This window comes from Helianthus annuus, chromosome 9 (assembly GCF_002127325.2).
Source record: "Helianthus annuus cultivar XRQ/B chromosome 9, HanXRQr2.0-SUNRISE, whole genome shotgun sequence".
Taxonomy (NCBI): domain Eukaryota; kingdom Viridiplantae; phylum Streptophyta; class Magnoliopsida; order Asterales; family Asteraceae; genus Helianthus; species Helianthus annuus.
This window is the reverse complement of record NC_035441.2, coordinates 178300755-178323766: the sequence shown is the minus strand read 5'-3', so window position 1 is coordinate 178323766 and position 23012 is coordinate 178300755. Positions and strand designations below refer to the sequence as shown.

The window sequence follows — 23012 nt, the reverse complement described above, 5'->3', positions numbered from 1 at the left end:
TCTATAAATATTCAAAACATCATTATCTTTTTATTATCATTTATAGGTGATTATAAAATCAATCTATAAATATTCAAAACATCATTATCTTTAAACTTATCATATTAGTGGCAGTGGAACCAAGATTTTTAGTTAGTGGGTGTAAAAAAAAGGGTCACAATATACGAACAAAATCATAGAAAGAAAAACAATAATAAGAAAACAAACTACATGCTAAGATGAACTATCGACGTGCTAAACAACAATCAACTGTCAAGGATTCGGTACAAATATGCTTACAACATAATCATCACAAGAGTGAACACACCAAGTCTCAACAATATTCCATATATACACAATTTATATCACTAACTACAATCTAGTCATTTTTAACACCTTGTTCTATCACCTTTTACATACAATTTAAATGACTTGTTGCGGTCATGAAGGTGTCTATTTTCTTAAGTACATGTTCAGATTGTATATATTGGTTTGTGTGATTATGGTCATGGTGAAAATCCAAATAAAACAAGCCAAAATATACCAACAAAGATTGATAAACAATTTCCTGAATCTCATTTCCGATATCAGTTTCAAACACTCTACCATACATGCGAAAATGCATTTATTCATACGATTACTGAATCACGAAATTCCAATCTAAACCAACCCCCAACACCTTCATCCCAACATGTTCTTCCTTGTTATACAAGTGCCGGAGTTGCACCCGAAAGCTTCAGGTTGGCGGCATACTCTCGGGCCCACAAATCATAATGTATGATTTCCTCAAGAGAAGGTGCCGTCACCAGTTCGTCTTGATGTTTCTGGCATGTTAGTTCCACAACCTTGAATATATCCAAGTAGCTAATCCTAAAACAACCAACAAACCATCATATTAGTTACCACTGATTTTAACCAAAAAGTGCTTAACCTAGACTTACTTTTCATCGATGAACATTTCAACCGCTTTCTCGTTAGCGGCACTAAGTACTCCGGTCATCGTGCCACCAGCTCGACCAGCAGAATAAGCCAATTCCATCGATGGGTATTTCACATTGTCTGGAGCTTTGAATGTTAACGATCCCAGCCTGTATCACGGTTCACAACTATTAGTGATATATATACTAGATATAATATATAAAAAATAATAATTTAATATAAAAAATTGCAATCATTCGTCTAAATATGTTACATACTTGCAGAGATCAAGACGGGGCCATGTGATCTCGGAGCATGGTACTCTATCGGGCCATGATAAAGTATACAAAATCGGCAAACGCATATCGGGCCATCCTAACTGGGCTAGAACAGATGAATCCTGAAAATTAACAGCCCCCCCAAAAAAAACAGGTCAACATGGTTTATCAAAAGCGTTGGATAGTGGCTAGTTAATGAAGATAGATCTGTTTACCTGTGTCTCAACCATGGAATGTATGATAGATTGAGGGTGAATAACGATATCAATATTGTCGTAATCTGACCCGTAAAGATAATGGGCTTCAATAACTTCTAGACCCTGCAAAATGAACCCCATTCATATTACAGTTATATAACTGTTTTAATCATCGAGCAAGATTACCTTGTTGAAAAGTGTAGCCGAATCCACGGTGATCTTTTTCCCCATGCTCCAGTTTGGATGCTTTAACGCGTCGGCTACCTTAACATCTTTTAGTTTTTCAACAGGCCAGTCCCTAAAACCAAAACCAAAAACATAAACCGTAATTCACATGAGAACCAAACATGTGGTACAAAGTTCGTTAGATACTAAAACACGAAATTTAGTAATTTACTGTACCTGAAAGCACCTCCGGATGCGGTTAAGATTATACGCCTTAGAGCACCTTCAGGGAAGCCTTGTATACACTAAAAAGTAAAAACATAACATTTATGTAAGACATGTTAAAAAAGAACAAACTTATACCGAGTATTTTTTGACGGTTTATACCTGAAAGATAGCAGAATGCTCAGAATCCGCAGGAAGAATTTTAACATTATGCTTATGTGCAAGAGGGAGAACAAAAGGACCGCCAGCAATTAAGGTTTCTTTGTTAGCTAGTGCAATGTTTTTCCCTGCTTCAATAGCAGCAACTGTAGGCTAAGAAAAAAAAAACATTTATGTAAATTAACCATCTTTTTTTAAAAATCCGAAAATATGTTACTTTGTATTTAATAAAAAGTACATAATTGTGCAATTTAATCCTCGTGAATATAAAGATATACCTTTAGACCAGCACAACCAACTATTCCTGTGACAACGGTAACACAATCCGGGTGGCGGGCAACCTGAATTAATTTCCAAAAAGTCTCCTATTAGTATTCTAAGGAATTTTAATCAACATAAGCTTGATAATAATAAGAAACAAGTGACTGACCTCAACAACACCTTCATCACCAGGAATGATCTCGGGCATGTAATCGGCACCAGCCAAAGCTTCTTTGAGTTCAGCAACCAATGACTCATTCTTGATAGAAACTAACTGTGGTTTAAATGCCTTGATCTGCAAAAAAAAAGGATAAAATTCAAGCATATCTTAACTTTTAATTGTGTTTTAATTTGTGTTTAGAAAGTAATCATGTAATAGAATAATCAAAATCAGCTAACCTTTAAAAAAAATTAACATGCAAAATGACCCCTAAATCAGAACCACTTTTATTGCATATACCCCTAAATTGATTATTAGGTCAAACTAATCTTGCAGGAATAATAAAGTTACATCATTTAATTTAGTCACCTGTTCAGCAAGAAGTGTGACATTTGAGCCAGCAGCAAGTGCAACAACTTTAAATTTATCTGGATTCTCAGCAACAATGTCCAGTGTCTGCAAACACAAAAATAAATAAATAAATAAATAAATAAATAAATAAACAAACAATTGTAAGAACATAAACAAAATAATTTCAAAATTTACCTGAGTACCAATAGAACCAGTGGATCCAATGATTGAAATGGGCTTAGGCCCATCCCAGTTCTTCGTCCCCGGCTCAACAAGAGCCGTTCCCGGCCACGCCGGCGGCGGTGGCGCCGCCGCAGCTGAACACTGGATCCCCTTTTTGAATGATACCTTACAATCATTTCTCTTAACAGACAACCCACCTACCAAAATACACAAATTAAGCATACCCAACAACAAAGAAACAGAACATTAACAAATTATGTAATCTTGGTCCATTAGATGCAAAAACAATCAAGATATTCGATTAAAGTTTGAATTTTTAATAAAGAAAACAGCACCTTGAAGCTTGAAAAGGTGGTTACTTGATTTGGTGGTGTCCAAGAAAGAATTGACCCTGATTTCTGTAGGAGAAAGGGTGTTCAAAGACATCATTTTTCTTTGATTTTGTAACAGATTTCAGGTTCAAGAAAATCTTGATGTAAGGGGGGGAATATATAAAGAAGAAAGAGAATGCTGAAAGAGTTAATGATCTTTTTAGGCAGATAGAGTATGTGGGATTTTGTTGTAGAAAGGTTGTGATAAAGAAAGGAAAGAGTAGTAGAAGAAGAGGGAAATGGTGATTGGTAGACCGTTGGTGTGTGGTGACTGGTGCGGATATTATAAGGGGATATTGTTACACTTATTGTCCCTTGAGGTTGGCCAATGTTGTAGCAATTGACTATTTTGGGTAAAGTTATTTACAAAAAGTTTTCTAGAAATAAGAAGGGGACAAAGACACAATAAATAACAAAATATAATACAATGTTGAGCAACATATAACATAATACCAAAAATATAACACAATTTTGAAGAAAAAAAAAACAATGGATAAAAAAGACACAATAACGTCGTCGTTGTCATCATCATCATCATACTCAGTAAATCTCACCAATAACAAAGCAAAGGTGGGGTCTAAGGAGGGTAAGATGTAGACAGCCTTACCTCTACCCCGTAGGAATAGAGAAGCTGCTTCCAGTGAGACCCTCGGCTCGATTGTAGTTTTGCATCAAGCCACATAACACTCAGCAATCGAGACAAAGACCGATTAGTGCATGTATCCTTTTGTCTTTCAGCTATTAACGCAACCACATGATGCATGATTAACCGTCCTCAGCTTTCAACGTTATTTTCACAAAATTAGTAAAATAACGTTAAAATTAGTGCACTTTCACTTTTGCCCCCCGATGCCCCCCCCCCCCCCCCCACACACACATATATATATAGTGTGAGGTTCATTGGGGAACACTTAAAAAGTGGGGAACAGCGGGGAACCGACTCAAACGAACTCCGATTGGACTCATTTCAGTTGCGTTGGAACCGGCTCGTCGAACCCTAACTAGGATCTTTTAACCCTGAACCCTAAATCATAACCCCTAAACCCTAAATATATTAGGGTTTGGCTTTTAGGGTTTTTCTTTAGGGTTTAGCTTTAGGGTTTAGCTTTAGGGTTTAGATTTAGTGTTTAGGGTTTAGCTTTAGGGTTTAGGGTTTAGCTTTAGGGTTTAGCTTTAGAGTTTAGCTTAGGGTTTAGCCTTTAGGGTTTAGTTTTTAGGGTTTATAGTTTAGATTGTACGGTTTATCTTAGGTTTTAGCCTTATTTTTTTAGCTTTAGGGTTTAGAGTTTAGGAGTTAGGAGTTAGGGTTTAGGGTTAAAAGATCTTAGTTAGGGTTCGACGAGCCGGTTCCAACGCCGCTGGAATGAGTCCAATCGGAGTTCGTTTGAGCCGGTTCCCCGCTGTTCCCCAATTTTTAAGTGTTCCCCAATGAACCTTCCCCTATATATATATATATATATATATATATATATATATATATATATATATATTATATGCGTATGCCGCAAGCGGGGCGTATAATAAAGACACAATGATGTAAATAAAAATTCTAAAATTTACAAGCTAAACATCTAAAAGCAAAAACCTAAAATCTCATATCGTAGAGTTCGATGAGACGGTTCCAATGCCGCTTAAATGAGGTTAAATCGGAGTTCGTTTGATACCCTTTCTTACGACTTCTTGTATGTACTTTGTTGGTGTAACTTTGCTCTAGCTCCTTGCTAGGGCCTTTTTTTTGCTAATAATATTTCTTTTATTGTTGTCGGACAAAAAGAAGATTCAAGGCCAGGAAGGGATGGTTGGGACAAGATATAGATTACAATAGCATGTTATGGTGATGTTAGGCAATGATAGGCAGTAACAATGACTATAGGTCCTTGTAGTTGTTTCGATCTGTTTTCTTGTAAGAATTTTGGAAAAAATTGATCAATCTTACAAAAGAAAAGTTTTAAAAACAATATTTTTAAGATTATAGTTATAAAATTAGAAAACTTTGTTTTTCATTTCTTTTTATTCTTATATATATGAACCTATTTGGATAAGTTTTTTAAAACTATGTTTAGCGATATTCATTTGTCTAAAAATACTTTTCTAGGGTTTTGAGAGTTTGAAAACGTAGATTCAACAATTAATTATTAGAAGTCAAAGATCCCATCATCATAGATGAATATAAGAAAGACTTCAATGGGAAAACATCATATCGGATGGTGAGGAGAATGATTTTGAAGGTATCAGAGAATTACGTGTCTCTTATGTTGTTTTTTTGAAAGTTAGGGGTGTAGATAAATTAAGTAAAGATTGAGCTCGAGTGCTCGACTGCATTGGAGCTCTACTCGTTTAACTCAAGAAAGCTTAACTTTTTCCGAGCCCTATATTTAAAGTTTGAGTTTGATTTTGACTTTTTACAAGTCCATGTTTGGTTGGGGTGACTCATTTATTATTTCAACCATTTATATACGTATTTATTCTCTAGGTGTATTTGTATTTTATTTGTAGACATGTATTCAATAACTTTGGTCATGGGTGAGAAGATGTTGTCGCACTAAATGTTCGGGAAGTTATGCAAGTTTAGCAAAGCAAGTGTGGATTACAAAACATAAGGGGGTATTTGGAATGAAACAACATAGATGAGGGTAGAAATTAAAGTTTTCTAAACTCGATAAAGAACGCATAGAGGAAAGACGAGACGTGTAGAGACCGGAAACAAGGACTGCTGATGGCATGCACTTCTTTAATACGACTGCGGTTTAGTTAATTCATTGGATCACTACATTAAGCACACACAATTGACTTCTAATAGAACAAACAGTTTTGAAAAAAAAAAAAAAAAAACATAAAATTGATAGTGGTATAAATCTGTCTTGTATTAACCTTTTATGGTATAAGTTTAAATCGTTTTCTCATTAAAAAGGGTTGTAGAAAACTTTCGCTCACGGTAAATGATAATAAAAAAGAAATTAAAGGGCTATGGAGGACTTATTTTAATGTTTCCCGCAAACCCGTTTGCAATGATCATTTTAAACGTTATCTTTTTAATATTTTCCTGGAATAAAAATATTAGTCGATAAGAAAATCATCTTGGTAATGTAACTTTGTAATCGACTACAAATGGGATTTTTCTAATGTATTTTTATAAGAATAATAAATAAATGTTTGGGTGAGGGGCATATTAAGAGCATATCTCTCAATATTTTATATATTTTGGAGAAGATACCTTCATGTTCCAATTTTGGCGCATTATCAGGAAAAACAAAATCATCCATCAACAACATCGGAAATATACACCAGGTTTTTTTGTTTTTTTTTTTAATCTTTTAAAGGCAAATTAGGATCACTACTGCAGTATTATTATGGGTCAAAAGTCGTTCGTGTCTGAAGGATCTAAAATGGGAGGACTGGACTAATTTTGAGTTAGCAAATATATGTAATTAAACTAGTAGTTGCCCCGCCCGCGTTGCGGGGCGATGATCAAATAATTCTCAATAAATTAAAAAAACACTACTATAATTTTGCTAGGAAAAAAACTAAAACGATGATAGGATCATAATTTCGGCTCAGGGCAAAACTTTAATTTTTCAGGACTAATGAGCGAGTGTTAGGCATCTCCTTGACACGGGAAAAAAATTAAATGGAGTTAAGCAATGAAAACAAAAAACTTTTATAGTTTTGCTAAAAAAACTACAACGATGGGAAAAACGTAATTTTTAACTGAGGTCGAAATCATAATTTTATTTAAGGGATAAAATCGTAAATTAAATGGACTAAGGGGGGAGTGCCAGGCAGCTGACGGCATGATTGTAATTTTACATTGGGGGCAAAAATGTAATTTAACCAGGAAAACAAACGAAAAACGATGGAGAAAATGTAAATTTAAGTTGAGGGCAAAATCGTAACGTAGTTGTGAGAAAAAATCTAAGGGCAAATCTGTAAATTTAAACGGGGCAAAATCCTAATTTTGATCCGATGAGAAAATTGAAATTTTTAGTTGGGAGCAAAAGCGTTAATTTATTTTTAAGTGGGGGTAAAAACATAACTTTGAACTGATGACAAGATCGTAATTTTTAGGAAAAAAAAACTAATTGCAAAAGTGTAAATTTAAACGGGACAAAATCATAATTTTGAATCGAGGGAAAAATTTAAATATTTAGCTGGAAACAAAAACGTAAATTTATTTTTATGTGGGGAGAAAAACATATTTTTAAACTGATGGCAAAATCGTAATTTTAAAGTATGGTAATAATGTAAATTGTTGTTGTATCAATAGAGGAGTGCCAGACACTTCCTGGCACTATTACCCTGGCCGCCCAATTCAGCCGGTCACAACTATTACCAATCTTCTTTTTGTATGTGTTGAAAATTGGCTATGACTTTTGGCGTTGTACTATAACTTTGTGGAGTGGGCTAACTAGTTGTTAGTCCTCTTGTTTAATATATATATATATATATATATATATATATATATATGCTTTGTTGGCCGTTCAAAAAAAAAAACTACTGCAAGTATTATTGATTTATTGGGCATGTTTGACTTAGCTTCTCAAAACAACTTATGATTTTTTTCAAAAAGTTAATAAGTCACAATTGAGTGAATTATTAACTTTTCCCCTAATATGTCAAACACTTCAAAAACAACTTATTAACTTTTATAAGTTAAAAAGTTGTCCAAATAAGCTAACCCAAACACCTTCATTGTTTGTGTCAACAGCGAAACCACCCGATCATATCTATCTCCACTATACATAATGCTCATACAGCAATTAAGGAGGAAACCCAATAAACATGGGAAAAACCCTCATTTCATCTTGAACAAATTATAGACATTAAGCGTTTTTTTTTTTTTTTTTTTTTACAATATTACTATTCAATTTTTTAAATACAAATTTATGCTTTATGTGGTTTATTGTGCTTTGTTGGTCATGTTTTTTTTTTTTTTTTTTTTGTAATTATCCTTCACTTCACTTAGGTGTTGTTTGTTTTTTAAGAGGCAAAATGTCTGCAGTCTGCAGATCACATATGTAGATATCTGTATAAGAAGAGGTGGACCAAACCTTTGCAGTCTGCAAGAAGAAGGTTGTTTGTTTTTTAACGTATGTAGACTTCTAAGATAATCTGGTGGTGGTGTACAGACGGTTGTGGTGGATGGTGGTGGTGTTGGACGTTGGTGGTTGACGATGGTGGTGGGTGGTGGACGATGGTGGTGTTGATGGATGGTGGAGGGTAGTGGTGGTGGACGATGGTGGTGGGTGGTGATGTTTAACCCTTTATAGACCTTAGAAGTGGCTAGACCAAGTCTGCACCAGGAAAAGCTAACGCATACGTTTTTTAATTAAACGTCTTCGGAAAAACAAACAGTTTGCTGATGGCAACGTCTGCGCGGCACAAATAGAAGAGCTTGCGCAGATTTTTTTAAAAAATAAACACCACCTTAGACTCGGTATAAGCTACAACACGCACATGTGTTTCAACCGATAACTTCCTCAACAAAAAATAAGAAACCAATTATTTGTAATTTAAGAAACCAATAATTTATTCAATTCAAGTTGATATAATTTGTAATTTAAGAAGCCAATAATTTGTTCGTGTTGATATGTAAAATTGTCAACTATAAAATATTAATTTAAGTTGTTGAGGTTTGCACTCTTGTCGAGAAAAACAAGACTAAATTAGCAATTACACCCGTGCATGTTGCGGCGCGAATGCATTGCAAACATCTAATGTATTAGTCTAAATGTTATGTGATACATTAATCATATGAAATTTTCAAAGTTGAGGTGTAAAAATGGAGTAATAGTACAAAGAGTAAAAGCGTAAACTTTAAAACTTGATAGGGTAGTGGCGGTAAAAATGGAGTCATAATGCAAGGACTAAAAACGTAACGTTTAAAATTTGAGAGGGTGGTGGCGTTAAAAATGGAGTAATCCTGCAAAGGGATAAAAACACAAAGTTTAAAAGTTGAGGGGTAATAGTGAAGGAGTAACAACACAAAGTTTTAAATTGAGGGGTGATGGCATTAAAAATGGAGTAACAGTGCAAGGGATAAAAAACGCAAAGTTTAAAAGTTGAGAGAGTGATGTCGGAATTCAAACTGGGTTAAAAAAGTAAATGTCAAAGGTTGACGGGGTGTAAAATGAAGTAATAATGCATGGGTTAAAAATGCAAGTTTTAAAAATTGTAAAATGGAACAATAGTCTAGAGTTAAAATTGTAATTTTCAAAAATGAAAGTGTATAAATACAAGGGTGAGGTTCGGCTATAAAGTCCATTTTTCCTACAAAATGTACAAAGTCATAAAACACCAATTTCAGTCGTAAAACACACTCGAAACCCACAAATAACTGAGTGAAAATCACTAAAACACAATATCCAAACCCTAACAGTCTATAAAAACTTCAAACACGCTATTGTAGAATTATGAACATAAAACACAACATGAAAATCGACATAAAACACACTAATGTTAGTCATTCAATAATCAAAGCCTTATCATCCAAAACACAACACAAAACCCACAAATATGGTATTTTAGTAATCTTCACTTTGTTATTTGTGCGTTTTGAGTGTGTTTTATGGTTGGCATTGTGGTGTTTTATGACTTTTTACACTTTGTAGGAAAACTAGACTTTGTAGCCAACTCTCACCCTAAATACCAAGTAATGGTAGAAAACTTAAAATTAAAAGTCTTTAAATTGGAGGGGTTTAGGTGGTAAATACCACCAACTTTGTATTTTAAGAGATATAGGAATGTGGGAGAAAACTAAGGCTATGCGGGGCACCCTCGGTGACTCCCTTCGGGGACCAAAGTTGCCGAGCGGTGAGGTGCTGCCAACCAAGAGGGGAGGGAAATCGGGGGGCCAAATCGGTGGGGAGTCACCGAAGAAAGGAAGGAGAGAGGGAGGAGAGAGGGAACTGATGGACCAATGAAAAATTTTCTTTTTTTTCTTTTTTTTTTTTGAATAAAAAAACAATTCCCCTAAGAGGGGTGCACCCCGTACGTTTTTGGACAAGAGGGAAGTTATAGAGGGGAAATGACATGACAACGTATGATTGTGTTAAAAAAAAATTTCCCTCACCTAATTAGGGGGGTGCCCCCTTCACCCTAACAAAGATAGGTACGAAAGACAATTTGACTAGCATTGATAATCGTGGTTTCAAACTTAATTATTAAATCGTGTTCTATATTCTGACCAATACCCATTGGATATTTAGTATACTCGTTAGTTTATAAAAATTATTTGTTAAGATTCTCAAATACCTTTTTTTTACTATACTTTAATTTTTATATAGTTTTATTACCCACGACACGAAAGTTAATATATAGAGGCTAAAAATTAGTGAATTAGTAAATTATTCTATTACCAAGGGTAAAAAAATAAATATAAACATGGTTGTAAGAATCGCTAGATGCTAGTTGACCGGTAAGGTACCAACTAACGATTAATCAGGATTAGTCATGATTATTCGGGATTGATCAAATTGGGATTTTATATGTGATTTTTAGTTTTATACACATATATACACATTTTTATATGTAGTTTTAGGAAGTATACAAGTTTTAACCCATCCTCTACCAATTTTTTAAGTATACATGATTAATTGTCGGAATTTAAGTTTTGGCCAGAATTTGGTTGGAATATGATGGAATTTTGCTGGAATCGCCTATTTCTAGCCGACTAAAGCTGAATTCCGGTCGACTAGGGTCGATTTCCGACGGATTAGCGTTGTAGATTTGACTAGCGATTAATTCACTGATTACATACAAATAAATCAGTGGCCGACTAGCGATTAATCCTGATTTTTTCAACACTGAATATAAATGGGAATTTTTTACAAGTATGATTCAAGCAGACGCATACGCGTTTTTTGTGTAATCAGGTCCGGTATCACATAATACCATACTTATACAATACCCGTATGATTTTTTAAAACTAATCTTATACCCGAATGCCCACATAAATGTTTTAGGTTGACTTATCATCCCTAAATGGTAAACATAGAATGGAAACAATGATAGGGTAGAGAGAATAAGTGCTGAAAAATAGATCTAAGGGTATATGTTAAGGTGCATGAAAATTCACTTATTAATTTGACTCGTAGATTACCTGACCAAATTGAACCAAAGCACCCTGGTTTAAGTCAAAGGAAGACAGCAATTTATGGTGCAAATTTTCAAAATGAGTGTCCTAGATATTTTAAAGAAGAAAAAAAGAACAATAGAAGTCGAGAAAAGAATTTAGAATGTCTATTTAAAAGTTTGCTTTGATGTTTGTTAACTAAATCTTATGTAACGTAATGATCATTTAATAAACGTTTTATTATTAACTGAATATAAAAGGAGACATATGATACGACTAAATCAGACAATGCTATATTTTTTTTTAATTTATTTGAATTAGTAAATTTTATTTAGAAAGCTTTCAACAACAATTTAAAATTTTAATTAGCAAGACTTTAATTCGGATTTGACAGGAAAAAAATGTTGTAATTTGTCTAAATAAATATTGGTTCTAACTTAATTTTAATAACATGAATAAAGCACCTAAGCACTATGATGTACCTACTAAAAGTCGTCAAACCAAACCAAAATGTTTACTAGTTAGTGGAAAACAATTTTTTATATCAACTTGACATTAATAATTATTTAAAAGAAGCCTCACTTTGACAAATTTACTCCTATTATACAATCAATCAGCTGTGAGTAGCTACGCCATGGCTCATTCAATAATATTGGTGGTTACTTATCGTTGCCCCTATTTGACCTTGTATCTTTCCGGTACCATATTTGTTTGACATATTGGTTTCTTTTATCACTATATATAGTTTTAAATAACTAATTTATTTATTTATTTCGAAAGACAATTTTCATTTACAACACCGTCCCATCTAAAAGTCGAGACAAATTACACAAACAACAACAAACAACAACTACATCAAAATAAATTTACACCAATTTGCCCAAGAAAAGGAATTTAGCCTAGTTATATTTTTAAACCAAAAGAACCCAAGCGATTTCATCTCAACAATGTTGTCTTCAACTTTCACCATCGTATTAGAGAATCTTTTACCATTTCTAGCTTTCCACAAACACCAACACGCCACAATGATAATACCATGAAAAGCTTTTTAGCCGGCTCCACCAAGCCCCAAAAATTTATGTAATTATGTAACTTCAACAAATCATTAAACGAAAAAGCATAAATCTGTGGCACCCGATACCATGAGCTGATATGTTGCAACCAAACACGAGGTGAACAATTGATTTGTAGTCGCAACCTCCAAATCACATAACTCACAATTCTGATTATGACTGTGTATGTTTCTAATATAACCGCCCACCGAAGAATCTTGAGAGCGTTTAGACGCTATTGTGCTCTAGTGGATATATGGCACGATTTCTAACGATCTGCTGCACACAATTCTTAAACCAAATTCCACTGCTTATGAAGCTTGGACAACCCTTGAAAGTATCTTCCATGACAACAAAAGTTCCCGTGCCATTCAGCTCCGTCATAGTTTTTCCAACACACGCCTTGATGACTATCCTAACATCTCGGCTTATTGTCAGGCTCTTAAGGTTCTCGCAGATCAGCTCTCCAACGTAGGCGCTCCGGTTGATGATGTCAGCTTGGTTCTTCAACTGATTTCAGGTCTCAATGAGCAATACGAGGGTATCGCCACCATACTTCAGCACCAAGACCCGCTTCCCTCCTTCTACACTGCTCGATCTCAGCTTGTTCTAGTTGAAAGCCGCAAGAAAGAACAAGCCCTCCATGCCGCTAAAACAGCCGGAACGACGCTCAACATCACCACCACTAAAGCTGCCGGCGGCGACTACCGTCAAGATTCTTCCAGTGACCGACACCGTGGTCGCGGCCGCTCGCGCGGAAGAGGCAGGGGGCACAAATCATGGGGAAGGGGTAGATCTTCTTCTCAAAATTTCTATCAGAATGTTCCATCTCAAGGAACTTGGTCTCAAAGCTCAACTTTTGCCTACTGGCCTCCTAATGCCACTTCACCTCAAGGAACTTTGTCTCAAAGCCCAGCTTTCAGATATGAGTCTTTAATCAGTATTTAAGTTCCAACCTTAATCTAGATATAAATGTTGTTATTGACTTTCTTCTATCATCATCTTCATAAGTTCATAATCATTATTATTAATCTTGCTTTAAGCTAGGACTTTGACCAACTATTCTGTAGCACTCAGCTTCTTCTGATTTCAATATTATGTGGTGCTTTCTATTTTCATTTTTATCTAAGTTGTCAGTGATAATGACTATATATAAGCGTAAGGCTGTTGATGTTACACTTTTCTGCTTGTAATAGATTTATATTTTGTTTCCATTTATTGATTTTGATCTTTCATCAGAGTTGAAAGATCAAGTTGCCGGATTGAAAATTGTTAATATATTATCAACCGTACTTCACGAGTTCACGTGCATGTTTATTTCTACTAAATAATGCTTTGCCTTGATAACATTTTTTTTTGGAAAAAATGCTTTGCACCCCATGCCCTCACGATATCTATTTGAATCTTCTTGCCTTACGCCCATTCATAAATAAACAATCGTATGCATCACACCGCACTTGATCTTCATTCCACAATGTTCCCTGACATAGACAAATGTTAAAATTATCTTGGAAAATATAGCATTTGTTTTTATTTTACTAAGCTATTTCCGTCATCTTTTAGGCTGATCAATTTGGAACAATAGTTGATATTCTTGCTGAGGATGGAAAACCTGTTAGCCTGGATACGGTATATTTCTTCTTTCAATTAATCTTTCTTTCTGCGTCTAACGGTAATATCTTTTGTGTTGGTAATTAAACGACCATTCTTGCATGCAGCCTCTGCTTGTTATTGAACCATGACGAGGAGCATGAAAGGAGTCAAAAAACAAATCAACTTGAGCCTTTTTAGTAGACTTTTGTTTGTTGAGTAATTCTTACTTATTGTGTGGGTGGTTTTATTGTAATTTTGTTTGTTCACCTTCTATTTAATGAGTACAATTCTGTACTGATTGAGTGTATAATTGAGTAAAATAATCTAGTTGGATTGCTGTTTTTGGTAAGCTTCATTTGATACTTTTTTTCTTTATCTTGGTCACATGCTTATTTGTTTATGTAATGAATCAAAATAACACAAGACTTACCTTTTAGATTAACATAATTGGTATAAAGAAAAAGGTTTACTAATTTCCACTCATTGAAACAAACAGTAGTAAACCAAGCAACTTGTAATACACAGACAAGCCTCTAATCTAACATACAAGAAGTACACAGAATCAACAGAATGCCTTCAGACTCTAACCATCTTTGCTTTTCAGTTATTCATCCATTTCATCGTTGTCATCGATCTCCTCAATCTTCATCCTCTTCACAGGTATACCAGTCCACCGGCTCACCACCTCAGCATCTGGTCCGGTCCCACCGTTGCTGTCAGCATTACATTTTCATCTGTCGTCCCTTCGAGTTTTGCTATCGCGGTCTCCACCTCTTGAACCGCTCCATATTTCAAGTCTGGAGCTCTTGCTAAATCATATCTTCTTTCTGCTTCTTGTAGGGCCACCAAAAGCTCTTCCCTTTTCTGTTTCAGCCTTCGAATTTCGCCAATACGTTCTTTTTCCTTCTTATATTTCATCATTAGTGGTTGAAGTTTGTCTCTCAAGTCATCAAGTTCTTTTCTCACCTGAAAAAAGCAACCAGTTAAGTACATTAGCATACTGTAACTTAAAATTAACCGAAATATCAATCTTAATTATCTACTTCATAAACTTACTTCAACAAGACGAGCTTTGCTTGCTTTATCCTTTTCTTTCTCTAAAGCATGAAGCTCAACTTCCAACTGCATCCGCTTCCTTCCAAGATTATCAATTTCTTCCGGTTGACTATCTAGTTGCACCCACACATTTGCACATGCTTCATCTACAAGGTCAATAGCCTTATCCGGCAAGAAACGTGCTGCATACAAATTTTCCACATAAATTGTAAGTATCATCACTACTAGATAATGTCTAAACCTCTAATTCAATCAACCAACGAATGAATCATACCCGTTATGTATCGGCTTGAAAGTTGAGGAGTGACAACAAGAGCACTAGGTTCAGCCACCAAAACCTGTTGAAAACGTCTCTCAAAAGCCGCATCTTTCTCCGCATCTTTCCTGAGCCGAGCTGCCTGTAACATCTCGCAAAAACACGACCAATATAATGAAGACACGTGTCATGGACTTTAAACATGTAAAGAATTATTTCTGAGGGACTGAAGTTGTCAAACAATGTAAATATGTGAATAAAGGGATCCAAAGTGTCAACATGCCATTCTTGTGCCTCTGATTGACCCCACACGATGTTCGTATCCTTTAAAGAATAATTTATCGAACATTGGAAGTCGTTTGTGTTAAAAATAAGGATCTTGTAAAGCATAGGGGTTAAAAGTGTCAACATGTTAAAGTTACCTCTGAGTGACCTTTAACGAACCCAAAAACATTGTAAATAAATTAATATTCCGTCCACAAGAATATTAGATATTAAATTTATGGAGTTTCGGAGTAAACAAGACTTTTCGGGTGATTATACGACTAACCGGGAGCTTAACGGAGTTAGTGAATGACCCAAGGTTCTTAAAAGTTAACTATGGGGGTCCAAAATGCAATAAATGAAAGTAAAACAAAGTTAAAATGGACCAGGGACTGAAAGTGCAAAGCTGGAAACATTTTTCCCGGTTTTGAAGGTCTACGCGGGCCGCGTAAGACTGTCCTATATCTTACGCGGGCCGCCTAAAAGTTGCCAGCTCCCAAAAATGTTGATAGGTGCCTGTTCAGCCTGTTCCACCGCTTTAGATGCATGGTTTTCGAATTCAAGGGCTGCACCAATGGTATTTCATGCATAGAGGACACCTGGGATGATCAGGAAACATGTGTAGACTTGTGTGGAGTGATCTTGAGGATTGATTTTGGCTATATAAGCTCTTGTTTGTTGCACTAGTTCACTTTCACTTGCAAAAAAATATTCAAACACATTATCTGGAGCTCTTTGGACTTCAAGCAAGATTCCACAAGCTCCTAATTCGTGCTAAGGGTCTTTGTAAGCAATCTTAGCCTCTCTAGTTCATATTTTATTAGCTTAATGACCAAAAGTCAAAGCCGTCGTAATTAAGCTTTGACTTAGTGATTAATCACTAATGGTCCAGTCATTTTTCGAATTAAAAGTGGCTATGAGTTGGTAATTATGTGGGTAATAAGTCCTTAAAAGGGCACCCTCTGATTTCCATTCTAACTTGGTCAATTGTCGGGTCAAACTTAATAGTAAAAAGTCAACAGAAAACTATTTTGCAAATAAATTCATAATTAGCAATGTAGAAGCTATGGAACCTATTTTAACACTAAAATAACTTGGTAATTAATCTAAGAACATGTCTAAGCATGTTCAACCCGACGATTCTGAGTTTAGGCTCGGTTCGGAACCGAAAGTCGCAAAAGAAGACTTTTGCTTTGACTTTCAGTTCTGGCCCGATTTAGCTTAGTTTAAATATGCCTTAAAGTTCCTTTAGGACCATATTATAAGTTAGTAAAACCCTCTGAGGTTATACTATATGGTTCCTTAATTATCCGATTCATTTGCATGTTTTCGTTAATGGCTTAAATGTTGACCATTATGCCCTTTTGACATTAAAACGATATTTTTGAAAATGTGAGAGGACAAAAACCTTTATTACTGATTTATAAACTCGTCCTTAAAATTTGATATCAGTTTGAGGTCTAAATTAGGAGTTATGCTCAATATCGTAATTTGAAAGCTTTTTATTAATTAAACGGCATATTTAGCATAAAGCCTATTTAAACCCGAATTTTGACACCAAACCTTTTACCCACTGATGTAATATAATATTTTGGGATTTTTGAGGATTTTTATTTATTTTTAAACTGATCATAACATAGGGTTATTGCTTTGATTCGGTAATTGTCGGTTATATCCTTTTTGCTAATAAAATGAGTTTTACATAACATTTTGATACCAAACCTTTTGATACTGATTTTATATGTTAAATAAAATATTTTAAGCCTTCTGGACTGATAAAAATCTCAGCTTTCCATATATAACCTGAAAATCGCTTAAAACCGACTTTTTACGCGTTTTAAACGCATAGTATGGATTAAAACTATTTTTTAACATATAAGACTTAATATCTACTGATGTTTTAAGTAAATTTTTATACTTTAACAGTAAGCAAAAGTTTTGAACTCAGATTTCCAAATTTGACCTTTAAAGCTTATGTGAAATTACCAAAATGCCCCTACGGTGCATAGTTTGGTTATACATGATAAATTTCACATATATGCAATACCCTACTGATATGACCTGCAAAAGTAAATATTTTTACTAATCATTTCAGACCAAAACCTCAGATTAATATTTAATCTCTTTTATAACCTTTAAAATGACCAAAATACCCCTACGGGGCTTAATTTGAGTTTAAATCCGTTTTGGGCATAATGGAAGGTATCCTACTGATATCACAACATATTTAAGGTATATTAACTTAGGAAACCTGTTCATGACTCATTTGTTTACCTGTTATGCATTTTTCGCGATTCGGTGCGGTTTATGTAACTAGTTTGCATAAATTAACCAAAACGGGTTAGACCTTATCATTTTTATCTCAAAATCCAGAATGTGTTTAGTTTACCCATATTATACAAGTCTTCAAACTTGTCGGGTCTAAATCACATTCTAATCCGGTCTTCGCTTAATCTTGCGTTTTGAACCGTAAACCTTTCATTAAAACTAACCGGTCTAAGTTTAAACTTAAGAAAGACCCGTTAGGAATCTAATAGGTTATTAAAAACCTTCGTTCCAGATTTAGGAGCCCAGTAAAAGGTATATGCACTTGCTGATTGTATACGGTTGAGATAAATTTGAATATTTGCTCAGGTAAATACTTTTAACTTATTTTCCGTTATACAGGCTTGGGATACGGTATTATAATAATTACCGCTTGGTCGGGTGTGTAATTGTTTAAATCGGATTGTGATTAATATATTTGCATAGCCCGTTTTAATCTGTTTTGTTTGGTATATGGCCTTTGGGGGGTTAATGACCATGTCCTGGATATCCTCGGCTCATTCAGTGAAATGGCTACGACTTAAGCACGGGGTGTAGGCATACACCTGACAGTTGCGTATGTATAAATGGTAATCCACAATAAGGAGTTCTCCTTGTGGGCATTATACCTGTGGTGTGTCAGTTAATCTTGTCCGGCTCTTCTAACCGGCCCTGGCGGACGACAAACATATAAATCTGTATACAAGATTATTTTTAAAATAATTGTCCCAAGTTATAAAAGTTTTTTTTGTGCCTTGTGCATTTAAATAATTCTTTGTTAAATATTTTTAAAAGAGTCGGTTAATTGTATTTACCAGTGTAAACTGACGTATTTTCCAAAAAGGCTAAAGTGCATGTACTAGGCGGAATAGGCTGGCTACTCCTGAGTGAATAAATAAGAGTCTTGCAAGATTTGTCACTTAAAATCTGTTGAACAATTATGTTCTTTTATTTTGATCCGCCTGTGGATCCTTTTTACATTCCGTTTGTAATACTCATGTTACTTTCATTCGGTTTGTAATATATTACTTTTAGACTTCCGCTGTGCATTAAACTGTGATTATTGACTATGATGATATCAACTACGTCACGATACTCCCCACCGGGCCCACCGGTAATACGTGGAAATATCAGGGTGTGACACCGCCACGCTATGTGCAAAGCTAAAATTCCCGTCTCCCACGATGAGCATCTTCTTGTCGCGATGGTACAGACTTGTTCTTCCATAAAAGTTTTGAGCATTAGGTCCTTTACTTCTTACGCGCTCCTCCTCGTTTAATCTCCTAAGTTCCTCGGGGGTTCTCGAGCGACGACCTAATAGATTGAACTCATTTAATTTTGTTTCTGTTGAATTTGACCCTTTTGGTTTTCTTGTAAAGGATTACAAGACCCGGATCCCCATCCTCTGGTGCAACAGCAGCGGTGACCTTTATCCTCTCCTTCTTGGGCCAGGCAGCACCTCACAATCTACTTTTGTCATGACCCCCGACGCCACCCTGGACGGGAGCCGCGAGCAGTCAAGTGGTACCGGTGGTTATTTTGAAAAACATTACAGCGGAAATGTTCATCAGGACCGTGAGTTAGGAAAAATATCAGAGTTTAGAAAACACCGGATTTTATTTATTAAATAGATGTGATAAAATCATGTTTTGAAAGGTAGCTTTAATATGGGATATACCCGAATATGTAAAACAACGTTTAATTTAATTTAATTTATTTGATAAAATAAGCCACTTCTTTTAGCCTTTCGGTGCCGTCTCGCCACTTTTGTTCCAATCTACTGTAATTACCTGAAACGCGTTTTAAAAACATTTGGTCAGTAGGAAATACTGGTGAGTTCATTCATTTTGTACAAAAACACATTTTTTATAATTCACAGCATTAAGAGTTTTTACATTGGCCTTTATCTTATAATTAGCTGGTTCAGTTGTCACTTGACCGGATCTATGACTGTGGACATATCACTAATTAGGCTCGCCCACCTAAAGTGATAAATCATTAGTAGTAATGTGCACATACCCCCCCACTTACTGCCAGTAATTAAAGATTAGCAAAGACTTAATCACTGCAAAGTATAACTGGAAAACATTTATGGTTTTGAAAACAATTTGGTAAAAAGAGAATGACTCACCTTGTTAGCATATAGTCTTTGATTAAACAAGCCTCCTGATTCTATGCCTTCTGATAACTAAGCATCTACTTTATAGTTCTGAATTTTCTGATGATTAAACATCTTGTTTGATTGTAAGTGTATGGAGTTTTCTGATAGTTAAACATTTAGTTTAACAGAGTGGAATACGTATTAGTGTTAAACCCAATCAAACCTAACGATGGTCACGAGATCAGAACCTTAACGAAATTCACAGAGTATATTCTTATTTAGACAGCACTTTGGCATTCGTTAGTTGGTTCCCGAATCGATCGGACAGAATATCGTATCAGTGATTATTGGTTAGAACACCAACGTATAGAGAGAAGAATAGAAGGAATGAGTGTCACGACCCCCGACCACACCCTGGACGGGAGCCGCGAGCAGTCAAGTGGTACCGGTGGTTATTTAAAAAAAACTTTGCAGCGGAAATGTTCATCAGGACCGTGAGTTAAGAAAAATATCAGAGTTTAGAAAACAACGGATTTTATTTATTAAATAGACGGGATAAAACCCATCTTTTACAAAGGTAGCTTCAATAAGGGATACACCCGAATATATGAAACCATGTTTGCTTAATTTAATTCAATTGATAAATTAAGCCATTTCTTTAAGCCTTTCGGTGCCGTATCATCACTCTTATTCCAATCTACTGTAATTACCTGAAACGCGTTTTAAAAAGGTTTGGTCAGCAGGAAATACTGGTGAGTTCATTCATTTTTGTACAAAACGACACATTGTTATAAATTACAACATAAGAGCAATTACAATGGCTACTATCTTATTTTTATCTGGCGCTGTGTCACACCCTGGTGACGATGGTCTTACCCTTATTGGGTCCTTTCACCCAAGTAGTGATGATTATCACTGTTAGGTTGGTGAACCTAACCGTGAGAAATTAGTAATGTGCATAATACCCCACTTGCCAGTGATTCAAGATAATCACGACTTAATCCCTGGAATTATAACTTTGAAAATAATTGGAGTATTGTAAAACATTGGTAATAAAAAGAGAATGACTCACCTTGTTAGCATATAGTCTTGATTAAACAAGCATCTACTTTGTAGATCTGAATCTTTTGATGATTAGTTATCTTGTTTAATTGTAAGTGTAGGGTGTAGAGTTTTCTGGTAGTTAAACATTTAGTTTAACAGAGTGGAATACGTATTAGTGTTATACCAAATCAAACCTAACGATGGTCACGAGATCAGAACCTTAACGAAATTCACAAAGTATAGTCTTGTTTAGACAACACTTTGGCATTCATTTCTTAACGAAATTTACAAAGTATAGTCTTGTTTTGGACATCACTTTGGCATTCGTTAGATGGTTCCTGAATTGATCGGACTGAATATCGTATCGGTGATTATTGGTTAGAACACCAACGTATAGAGAGAAGAATAGAAGAAATGAGCAAAGGAAAATGAATCCTAAGCTTCCTATTTATAGCCAAGGGATAAGTCTTACCCCTATATAGAATTTCCCTAGGTGTTATCCTCCTTAGTTGAACCTTCCCTAGATAAAACCTTCCCTAGATAAAACCTTCCCTAGATAAAACTTTCCTTAGATAAAACCTACACTATATATATATATATATATATATCTATTTTTCATGTATATCTATTTAGGTGTTTAATAAATCTTACTTAGCTGATTAATTAATCTTACTTAGCTTAATTAATCTTGCTTAGCTTAATTAATCTTGCTTAGTTTAATTAATCTTGCTTAGCTTAATTAGTCTTGCTTAGTTTAATTAATCTTGCTTAGCTTAATTAATCTTGTTTAACTGATTAATTAATCATACTTAACTTAATTAATCTTACTTAACTGACTAATTAATCTTACTTAACTAATTAATTTTCCTTAACGGTTTAATTAAGTAATTTACTTAGCCGATTAATTAAATAACGTATTTTAGCTGTTTAATTAACTTACTGCTAAGTTTCCTTTCCTGTTAAGTTTCCTTAGCTATTAAGTTTCTTAACTGCTAAGTTAAGTTTTACATAACCATTAAGTTTTCTTAACTATTAAGTTTGCTTAATAATTAAGTTTACTTAATTGCTAAGTATTCTAGTTTAACAACTTCCTGGTTATGAGTTCTAATTTCTAATGGAACTCGTATTAGTGTATTAACTCAATTCAACTTTAAAGATAATCACGAGATCAAAACCCTCACGACGAATGACAAAGTATAGCCAAGTACTGGCAGCACTTAAACATCCGTTGGATCGGTTTCAATTGATCGGATAAAGTATCGTACCAGTGATTAGAGTTATTACCCTAATAACGGGCAGAGTTTCGGGGTTTAGGGTATAATATCGAGCTACTATTTTGCTATGATAGAAGCTAAGAGAAAGAAAAGAATTGAGCAGTTTGAAATGCCCAAATTTCGTTCAATTTATAGCTGAATTTTAGGTCTCTCGCGGCCCGCGTAAATTTGAAGGGGGGTCCTTTGCGGCCCGTGAGGCCATAAAGGCGGCAATAGGGTTCGCTGAGTCATCGGTGGTCTTGACACGGGGACGACACGTGTCCCTTAAGCTTATCTGGAGAAATTTTAAGTTGTCGCGGCCCGCGTAGCCTTACCTTATGGCTTACGCGACCCGTGTGGAAACCAATTTTCTTAATTTCTTGATTTTTCATGAATATTAGGGTTTCAGGGGTCCGAGTTTTCACTTACGGGTCGTTTATGGACATTTTTGCAGGTCCTTACAATGAGCAAGAAAGAATGAAATCCTAGGCTCTTATTTATAGGTAGGAACATGAAATTTCTGGGAAGTTTCCTATTTACTTTCTAGGAAATTACATATACTTTTCTAGGAAGTTACCTATACATTTTCTAGGAAACTTCCTACCTACATATATATCCTCCTGCACCTTCCTCATATATATCTATTTTCATGTATATCTATTTAGGTGTTTAATTTAGTTAGTTAATTAATCTTACTTAACTTAATTAATCTTACTTAACTGATTAATTTTCCTTAACGGTTTAATCAAGTAATTTACTTAGCCGATTAAT

General features: G+C 35.0%; 3 protein-coding genes and 2 long non-coding RNA genes across 5 annotated transcripts; 2 read left to right on the top strand and 3 right to left on the bottom strand.

Annotated features, from left to right (window-relative positions):
• Positions 1-520: 520 nt before the first annotated feature.
• On the bottom strand, positions 521-3509 carry LOC110879810 (1-deoxy-D-xylulose 5-phosphate reductoisomerase, chloroplastic). Its single transcript, XM_022128341.2, has 12 exons — positions 3212-3509; positions 2889-3073; positions 2712-2798; positions 2352-2477; positions 2200-2262; positions 1925-2074; positions 1775-1842; positions 1559-1670; positions 1391-1495; positions 1176-1297; positions 921-1067; positions 521-849 (listed from the first exon to the last, which is right to left on the bottom strand). Exons 1-12 carry the CDS (start codon positions 3303-3305, stop codon positions 684-686), a joined length of 1425 nt encoding a protein of 474 aa, XP_021984033.1. The 5' UTR covers positions 3306-3509; the 3' UTR covers positions 521-683.
• A 6478-nt stretch (positions 3510-9987) lies between these two features.
• On the top strand, positions 9988-13526 carry LOC110876847. The gene is made up of 2 exons (XM_022125007.2): positions 9988-10062; positions 12620-13526. The coding sequence occupies exons 1-2, from the start codon at positions 9988-9990 to the stop codon at positions 13316-13318; spliced, it is 774 nt and encodes a 257-aa protein (XP_021980699.1). The 3' UTR covers positions 13319-13526.
• Positions 13527-13883: 357 nt separating this feature from the next.
• LOC110875039 lies at positions 13884-14312 on the top strand. The gene is made up of 2 exons (XR_002556463.2): positions 13884-13999; positions 14089-14312. It is a non-coding gene; the product is annotated as an uncharacterized LOC110875039 (long non-coding RNA).
• A 66-nt stretch (positions 14313-14378) lies between these two features.
• On the bottom strand, positions 14379-15426 carry LOC110876848 (chaperone protein ClpB1). The gene is made up of 3 exons (XM_022125008.1): positions 15294-15426; positions 15020-15201; positions 14379-14929 (listed from the first exon to the last, which is right to left on the bottom strand). The coding sequence occupies exons 1-3, from the start codon at positions 15424-15426 to the stop codon at positions 14642-14644; spliced, it is 603 nt and encodes a 200-aa protein (XP_021980700.1). The 3' UTR covers positions 14379-14641.
• Positions 15427-20461: 5035 nt separating this feature from the next.
• Positions 20462-21347, bottom strand: LOC110879812. Its single transcript, XR_002559004.1, has 2 exons — positions 21017-21347; positions 20462-20654 (listed from the first exon to the last, which is right to left on the bottom strand). It is a non-coding gene; the product is annotated as an uncharacterized LOC110879812 (long non-coding RNA).
• Positions 21348-23012: the final 1665 nt, after the last annotated feature.